Below are 15,283 nucleotides of genomic sequence, written 5' to 3'. Positions count from 1 at the left end.
AGTAGTTTACATTTTTTAATCAAGAAATCTGCTTCACAAGACTTAAATTTGTGGTTTGGGGAATGAAGATCAGAATGACATTACCAGCCATAAATAGTGGCTAACCCTTAAGATTGAACACATACTGTATACCAGCTACTCTCTTGAGTGCTTTAAAATTTTTTGTTTCATTTAATCCTCTTGGCAGCCTTATGATGTGTACATACTGTTATTATTGCCATTTTTTTAGATTAGGAAAATGCCAAAGCCTTAAGGATCATTATTAGTGTTTAAATCAGAGAGAGATGCTACAGATGTTACTCCCTTTACACAATTTCCCCTTTCTGTAAAATGGAGGCTAGAGTGGGATGGAAGAGATTACAAATGATTTATAAGGTTCCTTCTAATTTAAAAAAAAAATCTAAGAATTTTGGCAACCCCTTAAGGGTTCCTCAAGTGTTAACATTATATCCCCTGTACCTCCTAGTACACACAACTGCCAGCTTTTGATAAATGCATAGACTTTAGAGCTGAAAAGAATACTAAGAAAATTGGCCAGACTTTCTCCTTTTACTGACGAGAAAATGGAGCACAGAGGGAGTAGATTACTCAGCATTACACAAATGGCTTATTGGTACTAGAACAAGGCTAGTGTTTAAGTGTCTTGCTTCCTTAGTATATCACTGTATTGATGTCTCAATATTAGGAAATTTCTTTAACATTAAAGCTGGTATAGATATTTTTATCTCTGTATAAAGATTTAGAACTTGGAAGTAAGAATTTATGTATTATCCTTTCAAACTGCAGGATGTGTTAATGAAGGGAAATGAAGGTTGCAAAGAGTAGCTTTTCAAATGTTGTGTTTGCTTATTTCTATGATGTGAGGCCACGCGTGCTGTACTAAACATGTGGAAAATGGGGAGCCAGCCAATAGGTATATGAGAAAATGCTCAGCATCACTAATCACCAGGGAAATGCAAATCAAAACCACAGTTTTGTGAGATAGTACCTCACACCTATCAGAATGGCTATCATAAAAAAGAACACAAATAACAAATATTGGCAAGGATGTTGAGAAAAGGGAACCTTTGTAGACTTTCGGTGGGACTGTAAGTTGGTGCAGCCACTTTGGAAAACAGTATGGATGTTTCTCATAAAACTAAAAATAGAACTCCTATATGACCTAGCGATTCTACTCCTGGGTATATTATCTGAAAAAACCAGAAAACAGAAACACTAATTCCAAAAGATTCATGCACCCAGATGTTCATAGCAGCATTATTTACAATTGCCAAGATACGGAAGCAACCTAAGGTGTTCGTCAGCAGATGAATGGATAAAGAAGATGTAGCATGTATATACAGTGGAATACTACTTGGCCATAAGAAGGATGAAAACTTGCCATTTGCAGCAACATGGATGGACTTGGAGGGTATTATACTAAGTGAGATAATTCAGACAGAGAAAGGCAAATGCTGTACGATATCACTTACATGTGAGATCTGAAAAATACAACAAACTAGTAAATATAACAAAAAAGTAGACTCAAAGAGAACAAACTAATTGTTACCAGTGGGGAGAGGGAAGGGGTGTGGGACAGTATAAAGGTAGGAGATTAAGAGGTACAAACTATTATGTATAGAATAAGCTACAAGGATATATTGTACAACACAGGGAATACAGCCAGTATTTTATAATAACTGTAAATGGAGTATAACCTTTAAAAGTTGTGACTCACTATATTGTATATCTGTAACATATAATGTACATCAACTGTACTTCACTAAACAAAATTTAAATAATAAGGCTTGTGACACATACACACAGATTAATAGAGATAAAAATAAAGTAAGTAAATTTTGAAAATAGGGAACCAACAGAGAATTTTTGAGTGGATTAGGAAATCTCAGTTCCAGAAATGAGAGAAGAAAGGAAACAAAGAATAGTTACAGTAGTCTAGGATTCTAGGGTGGTGAGAAGGCTTGAACTAGGTTTGTCGAGATTTGAGAGAGAATGAAAATGGCCTTGTGATTGATTTGACTTATTGTGATGGGATTTGTGGGAGGATGGTAAAGTGGGAGCCTGGGAGGAGTCCCTGCGCATCTCTGGCTTAGGAGATGGGAGCTGGTGGTACTAAGAACCTGAGTGGGAACACAGGAGAAGCAGGTTTAAAGAGAGAATAATAATAGGTTCAATTTGTTACGTTGAATTTGATGGCGTCTATGGGATATCCTGGTAGTTGTTGACAGTAGGCATTTGGATGGATGGGTCTAGAGAACAGTCTTATCTGGAATTGAAAGTTTGGGGATTACCAGTTGGGACTTACAGGTGAAAATGTGTGTTGATGAGACCATCCAACCAAGGGTAAGAGGGTAGTGTGTGTTCTGGGGTAGGCCTTTCTTATCCTCTTGACTTCATTTAGGAAAGAACATGTAAGGCAGGACCTATATAATCTTCATCTGTTAGGATGTGACTGACTCTGGGGGAAATGTTTGCCAACAGTGGGTAAGAACATTCAGAATACATACAGTTGACCCTTGAACAAACATGTTTGAACTGCACAAGTCTACTTATACAAAGATTTTTTTTCCCAGTAAACATATACTACAGAAGTTTATAATCTGCAGTTGGTTAAATCCTCAGATATGGAACCGTGGAAATGGAATGCTGACTGTAGTTATACTCAGCTTTTCGACTTTGTAGAGGATCTGCACCCCTAAGCCCCACATTGTTCAGGGGTCAAATGTATATGGCTTACTGAGTACTATTGACTGTATTTATATTCTTTCTTTACTGACTAGCCTGATACAAGTGCTACTTGCCATCAAGACATTTCCACTTCCCTCTGGGAAGAAATAAGTAGTTTGGCTACTGCTGCTAGATTCTTCAGTAGGACATTTCCTTCATAATTCCTTGTATGCAGTCAGATTTTTGTTTTCACGTTTAGATTATAAGAATCTAGGGATAACTAGCTTTATTCATCTTTGTGTCCCTTATTAACACAGCACAGTGCTCTATACGTTGAAAATGCTAGGTAAATATTTTACTGAATTTAATTTTAGGACATAGGAAGTTTGGCATCTAAGAAGCAGCAGTTTTTCACCCTTAATCTTGTTCGTGGAGTGTCCTTTGTGTTTATGTGGTGCTATAAACATATGTTGGTTATTGCTCTTCTATCTTGACTCCAGTTTGAATAGTTTTAAATTTTTTGTTTTGGGGTTACTTCATACTAACACTCTTTGTTTCAGATTTGAAAGATTCTGGGGTAAAAGGTTAAAAATGTTGTGTCTCTGTTGCCACACAATGGATTTCTGAAGTTGGGAGATGAGAGATGGTACTGAGTTTTAGGCATTAATGATTAACCGGTATGTCAGAAAGATTGGTGTCCAGAATTATGTTTCTAATAAGAAGTAATTTAAAAGTCATTTAGAGAATGGGAGTTTTTTTCCCTTCAGTTAAAATGGTCCATTTTAGAGTTAAGCCAAATCATTTTCTTACTAGGATTTTTTAAATGTGTGTGTTTCTGCTTATAAAAACAATATATTTTCAATCAGAAAAGTAGAATGAAGGGGAAAAAAATTAGCCATAATGTCCACACTAAGATAATCAATGGAAAAGATAGGCCAAAATGTGCTTTATCATGTTTATATGTATTGGAATATAGCTGAGCTGATTCTGAAAGTATATGATTTTATATTTTATGTGGTATTTGCCCATTATAAACTCTTAATAAACATTTATAGTGTTCAAAAATACTCCTCTGAATAGGTATGCCATAGTTTTATCATTCTGTGTTGAGTTTTCAGTTGGCTTCTTATTTTGTACTACTTATTTCCCACCCCTTTCTTAGGATAAATTTCCAGAATTGATCCAAAGTGTTAATGTCTTCAAGGCCTTTCATGCTTCCATGCTGTTCCATTTTTATATGGGGTTTTTCAAAGATAATTAGGAAAAGGTACATTCTGCTGCTTGTGAGGCATCTCTTTGGTTGCATCTGCTCCTCACTAATGGATTTCCTGAACAGACCTGGCTGCTTCTGTTCCATCACACCATCTGTTGGGGATGATATAGGGCATGTTCTGAAATGACCTCAAAAGCTCACACAAACCCTTTGGTCTGTAAGACTTTTCTTCAGTTAGTCTTTAAGATGACAGTGAGCAAAAACAAACAGACAAACAAAAACAACAAAAAAACTACACTCTCCCTACTCTTGTTGGGAGCAACATGCAGGTTTTAAAAGAAGCTAGTTCTTGTCTAATTATTTTATTCATAAGTGTAAAGTTTTATAGTTTGGTTTGGTCTGGTTAGTGAGGTTACTCTGCTTGTGACATAGACATCTTGGATTATCCAAGAGGAGGTTTATAATGGACTCATCTGAGGTGTATTTTTTCTTGGACTCTGAGGCCCTGCTGTTGTGAGGGTGTCAGGGTTTGTTCTTTGCAGTAATATTGAGCTCCCATCTATCTGGCTGTTGCAAAGCACTACGATACAAAGGTGAGGTTTTACTAGTCAAACTGCTCTGAATAGAAGTTCTCTTGTTTTGACTTCTGTAACTTTTTCCATATAACAAAATACAGTAATCTCTTTAAGCCTATAAATTGAAGATAACTAGCTCCTTTCAGTAAGAATTCATGTAAAGCATCAACCAATGCTTGGCATATGGTAAGGACTGAATAAATGGCGACTCACTGATTATTTTATGTATTTTATTGTATGTGTGCATTTTGAAGTTTCTTTAACCTCCAGGTTGAATGAATAATTGTCAACAATCCCTTTTGTTACTGCAGAGATCCAGAAATTGTAAATGAAAAATGTCAGAGGCCCATCAGTACATGGCAGTTTTCTGAGAAATGCCTGTACTATATTTCCATAGAAACACTAATGACCTCTGACTCATCAAACCAAAATGCCTTCCTAAACTGTTTTCACCTTCTGATTCTGTAGCCATAGCCTTGAAGCTCTGTACTGCCTTTTTTTTTTTTTTTTAATATTTTAAAATTGAAATGTCATAATCTTGGGCTGGCTTTTCTGCCTTCAGTATAGTTTCAAGGCTGTAATTACAAAGCTAGAAGCCTGAAAAACTGCATGAAAGGTGATATAGGTTGATCAGGTGGAACTTATTAATGTTTCCATAGAAATGTAGACACTTCTTGTAAGCAGCATTTAAGCTGAGCAAGTATGTGGGCATAATAGGTTATATAATTGAGGATCCTTGGCTTCCCCTCCCCCAACTCTTTTTTTTTTTTTTTTGGCCCCTAAGGTTTCACATTAAGAAAATAACATTAGGAAAAAAGGCTTTGTTTTTGTTACAGTTTTTAAAATGAGACCTTGACATTTGAAGGTGGAGAAAGGGAAAAATGACTTGAAGCTCTGCCAGCCAGCTTTTGCTCTATGGACTTGTGATGTTATGTCCCTGTATTCAAAAGCACTTTCTGTTATTCCTGAATTATGGTTTATCAGGTTGCCTATGAGAAACAAAAGCTAATGGCCTAAGTGGCTTCTGCTCACTGGATAGAAAGGAAAGAAGCAGATGTGAATTTAATGCTCAGCTGATCCAAAGAAAAGTGTTTTTATGTTAGCTTGGGTTTGGGGCTAACTTGCAGGGTGCAAACCTGACCATGAGGCAGGCCATGGTCTGGCTAGCTAATGTTTGTTACCAAAAAGAAAAAAAAAGCCACATTCCTCTTCAGCCTCCACCCAAGCCATTCGTTGTACCCAAAGGAGCCTAGAAGATTGAGCTAGGGGAAGGGCCCTGAAAAATGGAAGAGTTCCTAGAATTTCAGGAGCTGTGGATTGTTTGCCATGTATATCTTGGCTACCCCTCCCCCCAGCTCTTCCTTTTAACTCCTTATGAAGTTTTCTAACCACTATATTTAAGTTAGCAGAATTGGACTGGTATTGACAAACCTAGGTATATCCGTATATTACCTTTCTCAGTGACTCTATTGCCTGTAAAGCCAAAAACTACCCTTGTATGTCAGTTAAAACCCTTTATGATACGGCCCTGGCTGGGGCTCCAGTCAAATCATATACCAGGTGACATTGTTCCCTCTCTCTGCTCGTGCCTCGTACATGTGGCTTCCTCTGCGAGTTTCTCCGATAGCCCTGTTCGGTGAGTGCTTATCCCTTCCACATGCCCCTGGCCCCTTGGTTGCTGCTTCTTTTCTCACTGATATTGATCACAACTACCAAACACTTACCAGTGACTTAAGTGGATCATTTCATTGAATCTTTACAACAATCTACAGATGAGGAAATTGGCTCATAGGATGAAGTCACTTCCTAAGCTAACGAAGTTCGTAAGTCATGGTGCTAGGGCTCAAGCCTATTCTAATATCAAAATATATGCTCTTAGTACTCTGCACTGATTCCCAGTTGCATCTTGTCCATTTGTCCCCATCTGTCTGTCCATCATTCACTCCCTACAGTTAATTTTTTAAAATGTTACTATTTATTTTTACTATCTTTATTTCATTTGGCTTTATTTTTTTAATAGTAAAATATATATAACATAAAATTTACCATTTTAACCATTTTTTAAGTGTACAGTTCAGTGGCATTAAGTACATTCACATTGTTGTGCTCCCCAGTTAATTTTAATTCTGAACCCCCTAGACTATTCATTGTCTGACAGTAGGGTCAATCTTACTGATACTTGTATCTTCCAGGCCTAGGACCTCCACAGTGTGGGCAGGTACTTAACATTCAAAAGAATAAGTGACTATTTGCTAGGCTGATAGAGTTACTTTTCTTTTTTTTTTTTTTTAACATTTTTTATTGATTTATAATCATTTTACAATGTTGTGTCAAATTCCAGTGTTCAGCACAATTTTTCAGTTATTCATGGACATATACACACTCATTGTCACATTTTTTTCTCTGTGAGTTATCATAACATTTTGTGTATATTTCCCTGTGCTATAGAGTGTAGTCTATTCTACAATTTTGAAATCCCAGTCTATCCCTTCCCACCCTCCACCCCCCTGGTAACCACAAGTCTGTATTCTCTGTCTGTGAGTCTATTTCTGTCCTTTATTTACGCTTTGTTTTTGTTTGTTTGTTTTTGTTTTTGTTTTTTAGATTCCACATATGAGCGATCTCATATGGTATTTTTCTTTCTCTTTCTGGCTTACTTCACTTAGAATGACATTCTCCAGGAGCATCCATGTTGCTGCAAATGGCATTATGTTGTCGGTTTTTATGGCTGAGTAGTATTCCATTGTATAAATATACCACCTCTTCTTTATCCAGTCACCTGTTGATGGACATTTAGGCTGTTTCCATGTTTTGGCTATTGTAAATAGTGCTGCTATGAACATTGGGGTGCAGGTGTCATCCTGAAGTAGATTTCCTTCTGGATACAAGCCCAGGAGTGGGATTCCTGGGTCATATGGTAAGTCTATTCCTAGTCTTTTGAGGAATCTCCACACTGTTTTCCATAGTGGCTGCACCAAACTGCATTCCCACCAGCAGTGTAGGAGGGTTCCCCTTTCTCCACAGCCTCTCCAGCATTTGTCATTTGTGGATTTTTGAATGACGGCCATTCTGACTGGTGTGAGGTGATACCTCATTGTAGTTTTGATTTGCATTTCTCTGATAATTAGTGATATTGAGCATTTTTTCATGTGCTTTTTGATCATTTGTATGTCTTCCTTGGAGAATTGCTTGTTTAGGTCTTCTGCCCATTTTTGGATTGGGTTGTTTATTTTTTTCTTATTGAGTCGTATGAGCTGCTTATATATTCTGGAGATCAAGCCTTTGTCGGTTTCACTTGCAAAAATTTTCTCCCATTCCGTAGGTTTTCTTCTTGTTTTATTTCTGGTTTCCTTTGCTGTGCAGAAGCTTGTAAGTTTCATTAGGTCCCATTTGTTTATTCTTGCTTTTATTTCTTCTAGGAGAAAATTTTTGAAATGTATGTCAGATAATGTTTTGCCTATGTTTTCCTCTAGGAGGTTTATTGTATCTTGTCTTATGTTTAAGTCTTTAATCCATTTTGAGTTGATTTTTGTATATGGTGTAAGGGAGTGTTCTAGCTTCATTGTTTTACATGCTGCTGTCCAGTTTTCCCAACACCATTTGCTGAAGAGACTGTCTTTATTCCACTGTATATTCTTGCCTCCTTTGTCGAAGATTAGTTGACCAAAAGTTTGTGGGTTCATTTCTGGGCTCTCTATTCTGTTCCATTGGTCTATATGTCTGTTTTGGTACCAATACCATGCTGTCTTGATGACTGTAGCTCTATAGTATTGTCTGAAGTCTGGGAGAGTTATTCCTCCAGCCTCTTTCTTTCTCTTCAGTAATGCTTTGGCAATTCTAGGTCTTTGATGGTTCCATATGAATTTTATTATGATTTTTTCTAGTTCTGTGAAATATGTCCTGGGTAATTGGATAGGGATTGCATTAAATCTGTAGATTGCCTTGGGCAGTGTGACCATTTTGACAATATTGATTCTTCCAATCCAAGAGCATGGAATATCTTTCCATTTTTTAAAGTCTTCTTTAATTTCCTTCATCAATGGTTTATAGTTTTCTGTGTATAATTCTTTCACCTCCTTGGTTAGATTTATTCCCAGATATTTTATTACTTTGGGTGCTATTTTAAAGGGGATTATTTCTTTACTTTCTTCTTCTGTTGATTTATCGTTAGTGTAAAGAAATGCAACTGATTTTTGAACGTTAATTTTGTAACCTGCTACCTTGCTGAATTCTTCAATCAGCTCTAGTAGCTTTTGTGTGGACCTTTTAGGGTTTTCTATATATAGTAACATGTCATCAGCATATAATGACACTTTTACCTCTTCTTTTCCAATTTGGATCCCTTTTATTTCTTTCTCTTGCCTGACTGCTGTGGCTAGGACTTCCAGGACTATGTTGAATAGGAGTGGTGATAGTGGGCATCCTTGTCTTGTCCCAGATTTTAGTGGGAAGCTTTTGAGTTTTTCACCGTTGAGTACTATGCTGGCTGTAGGTTTGTCATACATAGCTTTTATTATGTTGAGATATGTTCCCTCTATACCCACTTTGGCGAGAGTTTTTATCATAAATGGGTGTTGAATTTTATCAGATGCTTTTTCTGCATCGATTGAGATGATCATGTGGTTTTTGTCCTTTCTCTTGTTGATGTGATGTATTACACTGATTGATTTGCGTATGTTGAACCAGCCTTGTGTCCCTGGGATGAGCCCCACTTGGTCATGATGTATAATCTTTTTTATGTGTTGTTGGATTCTATTTGCTAAAATTTTGGTGAGGATTTTGGCGTCTATGTTCATCAGTGATATTGGCCTATAATTCTCTTTTTTTGTAGTGTCTTTGCCTGGTTTTGGTATCAGGGTGATGGTGGCTTCATAGAATTAGAGTTACTTTTCTAATAACAGCTGATAAACTTATAAATTGGTTAGTAAATAACACTATTGTAAACATTTCCACATTTCATTTACTTTAAACCTGCAACAGAATCCAAAAGGTGGCATAACAAATTGAGAAGAGGAAAATCTTTTCTCCTGTCTTACATTGTCCATTGTAATAGCCACTGCCCTTATATGGCTACTTTAATTAAATAAAATTTAAAGATTCAGTTGCTTAGTCTCATTAGTCACATTTCAAGTGCTCAGCAGTTACATGTGGCTAGTGGCTACTGTTTTGGACAGTGTAGATAGGGAACATTTCTATCATTGTAGAATTTCTGTTGGACATTGATTGTTATTCTGCAGAGAATAGTGAAATTTATTTTCTCTTAGAACTTGATATTTTGGGAAGAACTTCATTTTAGTGGCATATGGTTTAGTACCATTGCTTTTTAGAGAAAGAAACAGTTCCTAAACATTTACTGAGCAGCTTTTCCTGGGATCCTGGAACATGCCTCAGCCTTGGGGTGGGGATATGTTTGGGGATGAAATGGGAAACTGATACAGATGACCAGAGCTGATGATCCAGAAAGGACCAGTGAATAACTTATATATCAGTACAAAGCCTGGATAAAATTTTTTAGCTTTTTCTTGGAGAGTATGGAAAACAAAATTCTCTACAACCTGTATTCACAGTCAGTAGCCCTGAACATGATTTGATGTGGGAAGCACAGGGACTTGGGAGCTCAGGGTAGGGGAACCTAACTAAGCAGAGCAGTTTCAAAATGCTTTTAGATCCTGATTTCCTTCTGGAAGCTCTGCTTCATTTCATATTGCACATTTAAAACTATTTAAAACTTGAATTGCAGTTGACTAGGTGAAATAATGTTATATCATATTTTTAATTAAACATTTTAATTAATGTTAATATATGATTTCTGTGTTGGGGAAAGATAAGGTTTGATTTGAATTGTAGAACTTTGCCTTTTAATGGCCTCACCTTAATTTTGCCTGTGGGCTTCAAAATAGACTGGCAGAATCATAACCAGGATCCAAGTCTTTACTGCACCATGCTGCCTTTCTAAAGTCAAGTTAAATTAAATTAAAACATTCCTAGAGTAATATTTAACTTGCTTTTGTAGAAGACACATTATAGATTACAGTTAGCTAGTCTTTCAGGCTTGGGTTTGTTTACTGGCATTACCCATGGCTTTTATATGTTCACATTTGGTAAAAAATGGATACTCAAAGTTTATTTAAGATCCTATTATGGTGGGTGGGAGGGTATAGCTCAAGTGGAAGAGCGCATACTTAGCATACACGAGGTCCTGGATTCAATCCTCAGTACCTCCATTGAAAAACTAAATAAACTTAATTACCTCCCCTTTGCAAAAAAAAAAAAAAAAAAAAGTTTGTATAAATAATAGCCAAAGATGTATTATTTTCTGTATACTATATAATTCACCATCTTCTCTGTCTTCTGTGAAATACAGCCTTTTCTGACACACAAAAAAGGTCCTATTATGGTAAATACATAACTTTATAGTCAAAATAGTAAAGAAAAAAATCAATAATTTTTTAATCTGTTACTGAAGCCAATCACAGACTGAGGAATCACTGATCTTTTTCCTATTGTCAAATTTTCTCCTATTGGAGAAAAGCTTATCAACTGGATCTTCCTTCGTATTAAAGAAAATCCCTAGACTTTGAGCCATTTATTGACCTCCTGCTGTAAAGTAGGTGATTTATATATATTCACCAAATCTCACAATGGTTGAACAAGATGGTTATTTTTATCCCCATTTCAAGAAATAGGTATAGGGTAGTTAATTAAAAATAGTGGCAAATCTGGGGTTTGAATCCAACTCTAACTCAGATGAGTGAAACATAATTTCACTATGCATCTGTCTTCTAAGGTAACCAATGATAAGTGAATGTAAGCTTTGCACTAAATTATAGAGTGCTTATGAGCATAGTGACTTAGTGATATATCTGTCATTTTAGGAACCAACCTGCATTTTCTTTCACTTTTTAAAGCAATTTAAGTCACCGTCCTGGATTTCCACAACATTTCCTAATCTGTTTAATGTGTTGTATTCTGTGTGACAGAAGGTTTTGGGGTTATGTTTGTGTATTTATGTGGCTTAGTGATCTGCTTTTTTACCAAACAGCTCTGATATCCTTTGCCTTTGTGTTAAATTGAACACACCTTGGGGTTACTTCTAGCAGTGATTTGGATTCTTCTAGCTAGCAATCATTTTGCTAGCTAGATCTGGTTGCTGAGAATCTGGGTGAGACTGTTTGAGACTGGTAGCCACATCTAGCCATTCCACTGACTTGTTGTCAGGAGGTGGAATTAACATTGTTCTCTGTATCTCCTCAGGCCTCCTGCATTAGTGATGATCTGTAAAACCAGAGACAACATTATTAGCCAATGGTCTCAGGGCTGGATGGAGGGAATGTAGACATAGTTACTGAATTCCATAATCAGGGCTCGTTGTGACTGTTGGAGGAATTTTTTAGGGCAAATAAAAAGAGTTCTTCCTTTAGGGGCTCGCATACTACATTTGGAATCCCTACATCAAACAATTTCCAGGCTCAAAATATTGGGGAAAAAAAGGTTCAAGAATCACAGCAAGTAAATAAACAATGATGTTATAGGGTTCCATCCGCGGTCTTTGAGGATGATGTCATGAATGGGTCAATAGTTACCTCCTATCATCTGCTCTTTGCTACCACGGATACAGCCCTAGATCGGATGGATCCTTGGGTTTAGTAGTAGCTCACACATGTTGAGCTTTTACTTCGTCAGGTACAGTGCATAGTCTTTACATGCACTATCTCATCTAATCCTTTTAACAGAACTATAAGGTAGGTGCTGTTGTTAATCCCAATTTATAGCAGGGTTAGGGTCAATCCTACTTGGGTCATATGGACTGATTGTGTAAAAGGGTAAGTCTCCAAAGGAAAATCGGGATGCCATTAACAGAAGAAGAGGGGAGTGGTTGCTAGGCAGATAAAAGCAACAGACATCCACTTGAACTGTTTTTCTTAGGGTTGTCTTTGTTTTTTAGTCACCTCCGCTTTGTGTTTGATTTAGTTACTTTGAGTTCAGAATGGTATTTGTTTTCAGAAAATGTGTTAGACTTTGTCCTTTCTTGAGACTTCTAATACAGTTCTTTCATTTAATGGTCAGAATCTGAGGTCTAGAATAGGGGACTTGAGTGACTTGCCTAAAGTCATACAACTAAACTAAAAGTGGCTTGAACTATAACTTTGCTACATACATTAGCCTTCCTGTGCTTTTGTCCTATTTTTGAGTGAGTTTATGTTGTGTGAACACTTACTCTCAGTTTCTCTTCTGGCAGGGTGTTCAACATTGGACCCATGTGTAATGATGAGTTATTTCCTCTTTGCCTAGTATCTCTCCACACTTTCCTATTCCTGTTGCGTTTATGTAGAAAGGCTTTAAAGTTGCTCTGAGGTGAGCCTTCTTAGGCATCTCAGCCACTTTCGCAGCTTCTAAACTCTGGTTTTCCAGATCAAATTTCCTCATTCAGACATTCCACACACTTTTCAGGCTAGACTTAAAATTTTCTGATCCTATGACTTTCTTTCCCTAGACTAATTTGAGGCAGGATCATGTTTTCTGTTTAGTTCATCCTGCATTTGAGCACCTTGCATAGTGTACTGGCAGCTGCTCTGGGCGTAGAAGCAGCTCTGCAGGTGGATGTGCACAGACCCTACCCTTGAAGCATGGAGGAGGCCGTGTTTCATGGTGGTGATGATATCTGAGCTGGATCTTGAAAGATGATGAATAGTTCTCTACCAAGTGGAGAGGAAGGAGGATGCACAGGAAGGCAAGAAGGCATGTGGCATGTTTGGTGAATGGTGTGGCCCAAACAGCCCAGGATTGCAAGGACTTTAAAAGTTATGGTGTTTAAACATTCTACCTGCTATTTGAATCCCTCTTCTTCACAGTGATTCTTTGGCTTCTGGTTGCCCAGCTCTGATGATAGAAAATGCTCTTGTATTCCTCTAGTCCTAGGGGTTTGCTCCATTATTTTTGAATTTATCGTTGAGATACTACAGTTGATGTTTATTGAACAGCTACTTTGTGCTAAGCTTGTGAGAGATAATGAGGATACAGCTGTGAACAAGACAGGCCCAGTCCCTTTCCCTGGGTCAGTGGAACACTATTAGTGGAACAGTCTATTAGTGGCATTAGACATTGAAAAAGTAACTCCTAGTTGATGAGTGCACAAAGCATTACAGATCGTTATTACAGGGAGCTTTGACCTTGTGTATGAGGCAAGGGTAAGGGAGGCAAGAAAAAGCTTTTCTGAGGAAATGCCTAAACTGAAGATGAGTAGAAAGCAAACTGGAGAAAGTAAGCAATCGTTCCAGGAAAAAAGAACTTTTATTCACTGGGTATGGAATACCTACTGTGTGTTTGCTATTCACTGTGCTTGATCTTTCTCTTCAGCGTGATAATTAACACACTAATCAGACAGATGTAGCTCAGACTTTTTGGGCTGAAATGTACTTTGAGAGATATTTATTCCAACCTGAATAGCATATTTATTAATGGAAGAATTGCTTCCATTTATGTGTACAGGTAAAAATTATTCAACATCTGTGAAAATTTTAAGTAAAATTACCCTGTTTGATATTTGTTATAAGGTCACATTTGTATATTTTGCTTTCTTTTGGAAGGTAATTAATTGATAACATAAATAGAACATGACAAATATTAAATGAATTGAAATTTTACTATGAATTTTTATTCTAATTACCATTGGCTTGCCTTGCTTATTCATAATTACTTGTGCTGTGTGTTTATTGAGCTCCTACTCTGTGCTAAGTAAGCATTTTATATCAATGTTTTCACTTAATCTTCTTTACTACTTCATGATAAGTACTGTTACTATCTCCATTTTTATATAAAGATGATTAGATGGAGGCTCAGAGAGGGATATACAGTTGCTAAATGTTAAGTCAGAGCTAAGATTCAAATCCAAATTTGACTTCTGAGTCTGGATTTATTGTCCACTATATGATACTTGATTTTTTTGTATTTGCAAGTACCTTAGAGTAATTCATGAATCATAATCTTTTTTTCCTGTTGTTTCTCTTTAGGTTTTTGTCAGGACGAATTGGCAGAGCTCGACCCAAGCACTAGTAAGTTCTGAATGTTCCCCAGGGTCCAAGGGTAAGAAAAGTATACATGTGTGTACCTTTAAATGTATAACTTAAATGTGTATCTGTCATTGATAGAGCTATTGGCTGAGATTTTATTTTACTTTAATTTATGATTATGGAAGGGCATTCTCTTTTTTCTAGTTATGTTTTCTTTTTCTTCTCCTAATACTGTTTGGTGGCCAGAGTCCAGCCATTTAATAGAAAATTCTTTGCTGAAAATTTCTGTGTAATACTGCTCCCCTTATTCTCCGTCATCCCATGGAACCAGCAGCAACAAAAACTGTGCTTTCATTTAGGCACACATACAACCATATACCAAAACCACTTTTTAGAAGTATTGGCTAATTTTGACATAACGGCTTTCAAAGAAGGATTATATAAAGGTTTAGATATTTATAGTTGATAACCTTCATATCACAGTTTAATTTCTAAAGCACCTTCATCTACATCCTTAATTTTAAGGTATAAGAATGACCATTTCAAGGTCTAATTAAATGAGGCTTTTCGGGACTATGTAAATCTTGACCATAGATAATCATCTGTGTTTATAGTGCTCTCATACTGTGGTGAACACCATTCTGGGATATGGTTACAACTATTGGAAATAGGACATGGGGATATGCAACGTATACAGACCTCATTTTGCTGTAATTCCAAAATGTCAAATGATAGTTTAGATTGAGAATCAGTGAGATGATCCAGAGCTATTTTTTCTAGTTCTAGTACTTCTTAGGGTCATGGAGCTGGCTGTTTGT

At 36.8% G+C, this 15,283-nt stretch overlaps 1 protein-coding gene across 2 annotated transcripts in view; it reads left to right on the top strand.

Annotated features, from left to right (window-relative positions):
* Positions 1 to 15,283, top strand: part of NR6A1 (nuclear receptor subfamily 6 group A member 1) — a 204,986-nt gene that overhangs the window by 21,934 nt on the left and 167,769 nt on the right. For both annotated transcript variants that reach the window (XM_074362211.1, XM_074362210.1), the window contains exon 2: positions 14,466 to 14,507. In XM_074362211.1, the coding sequence (XP_074218312.1) occupies positions 14,466 to 14,507 (42 nt within the window). The remainder of the gene's footprint in view (positions 1 to 14,465; positions 14,508 to 15,283) is intronic.

This window comes from Camelus bactrianus, chromosome 4 (genome assembly GCF_048773025.1).
Source record: "Camelus bactrianus isolate YW-2024 breed Bactrian camel chromosome 4, ASM4877302v1, whole genome shotgun sequence".
Taxonomy (NCBI): domain Eukaryota; kingdom Metazoa; phylum Chordata; class Mammalia; order Artiodactyla; family Camelidae; genus Camelus; species Camelus bactrianus.
This window is presented reverse-complemented; position numbering and strand designations above follow the sequence as displayed.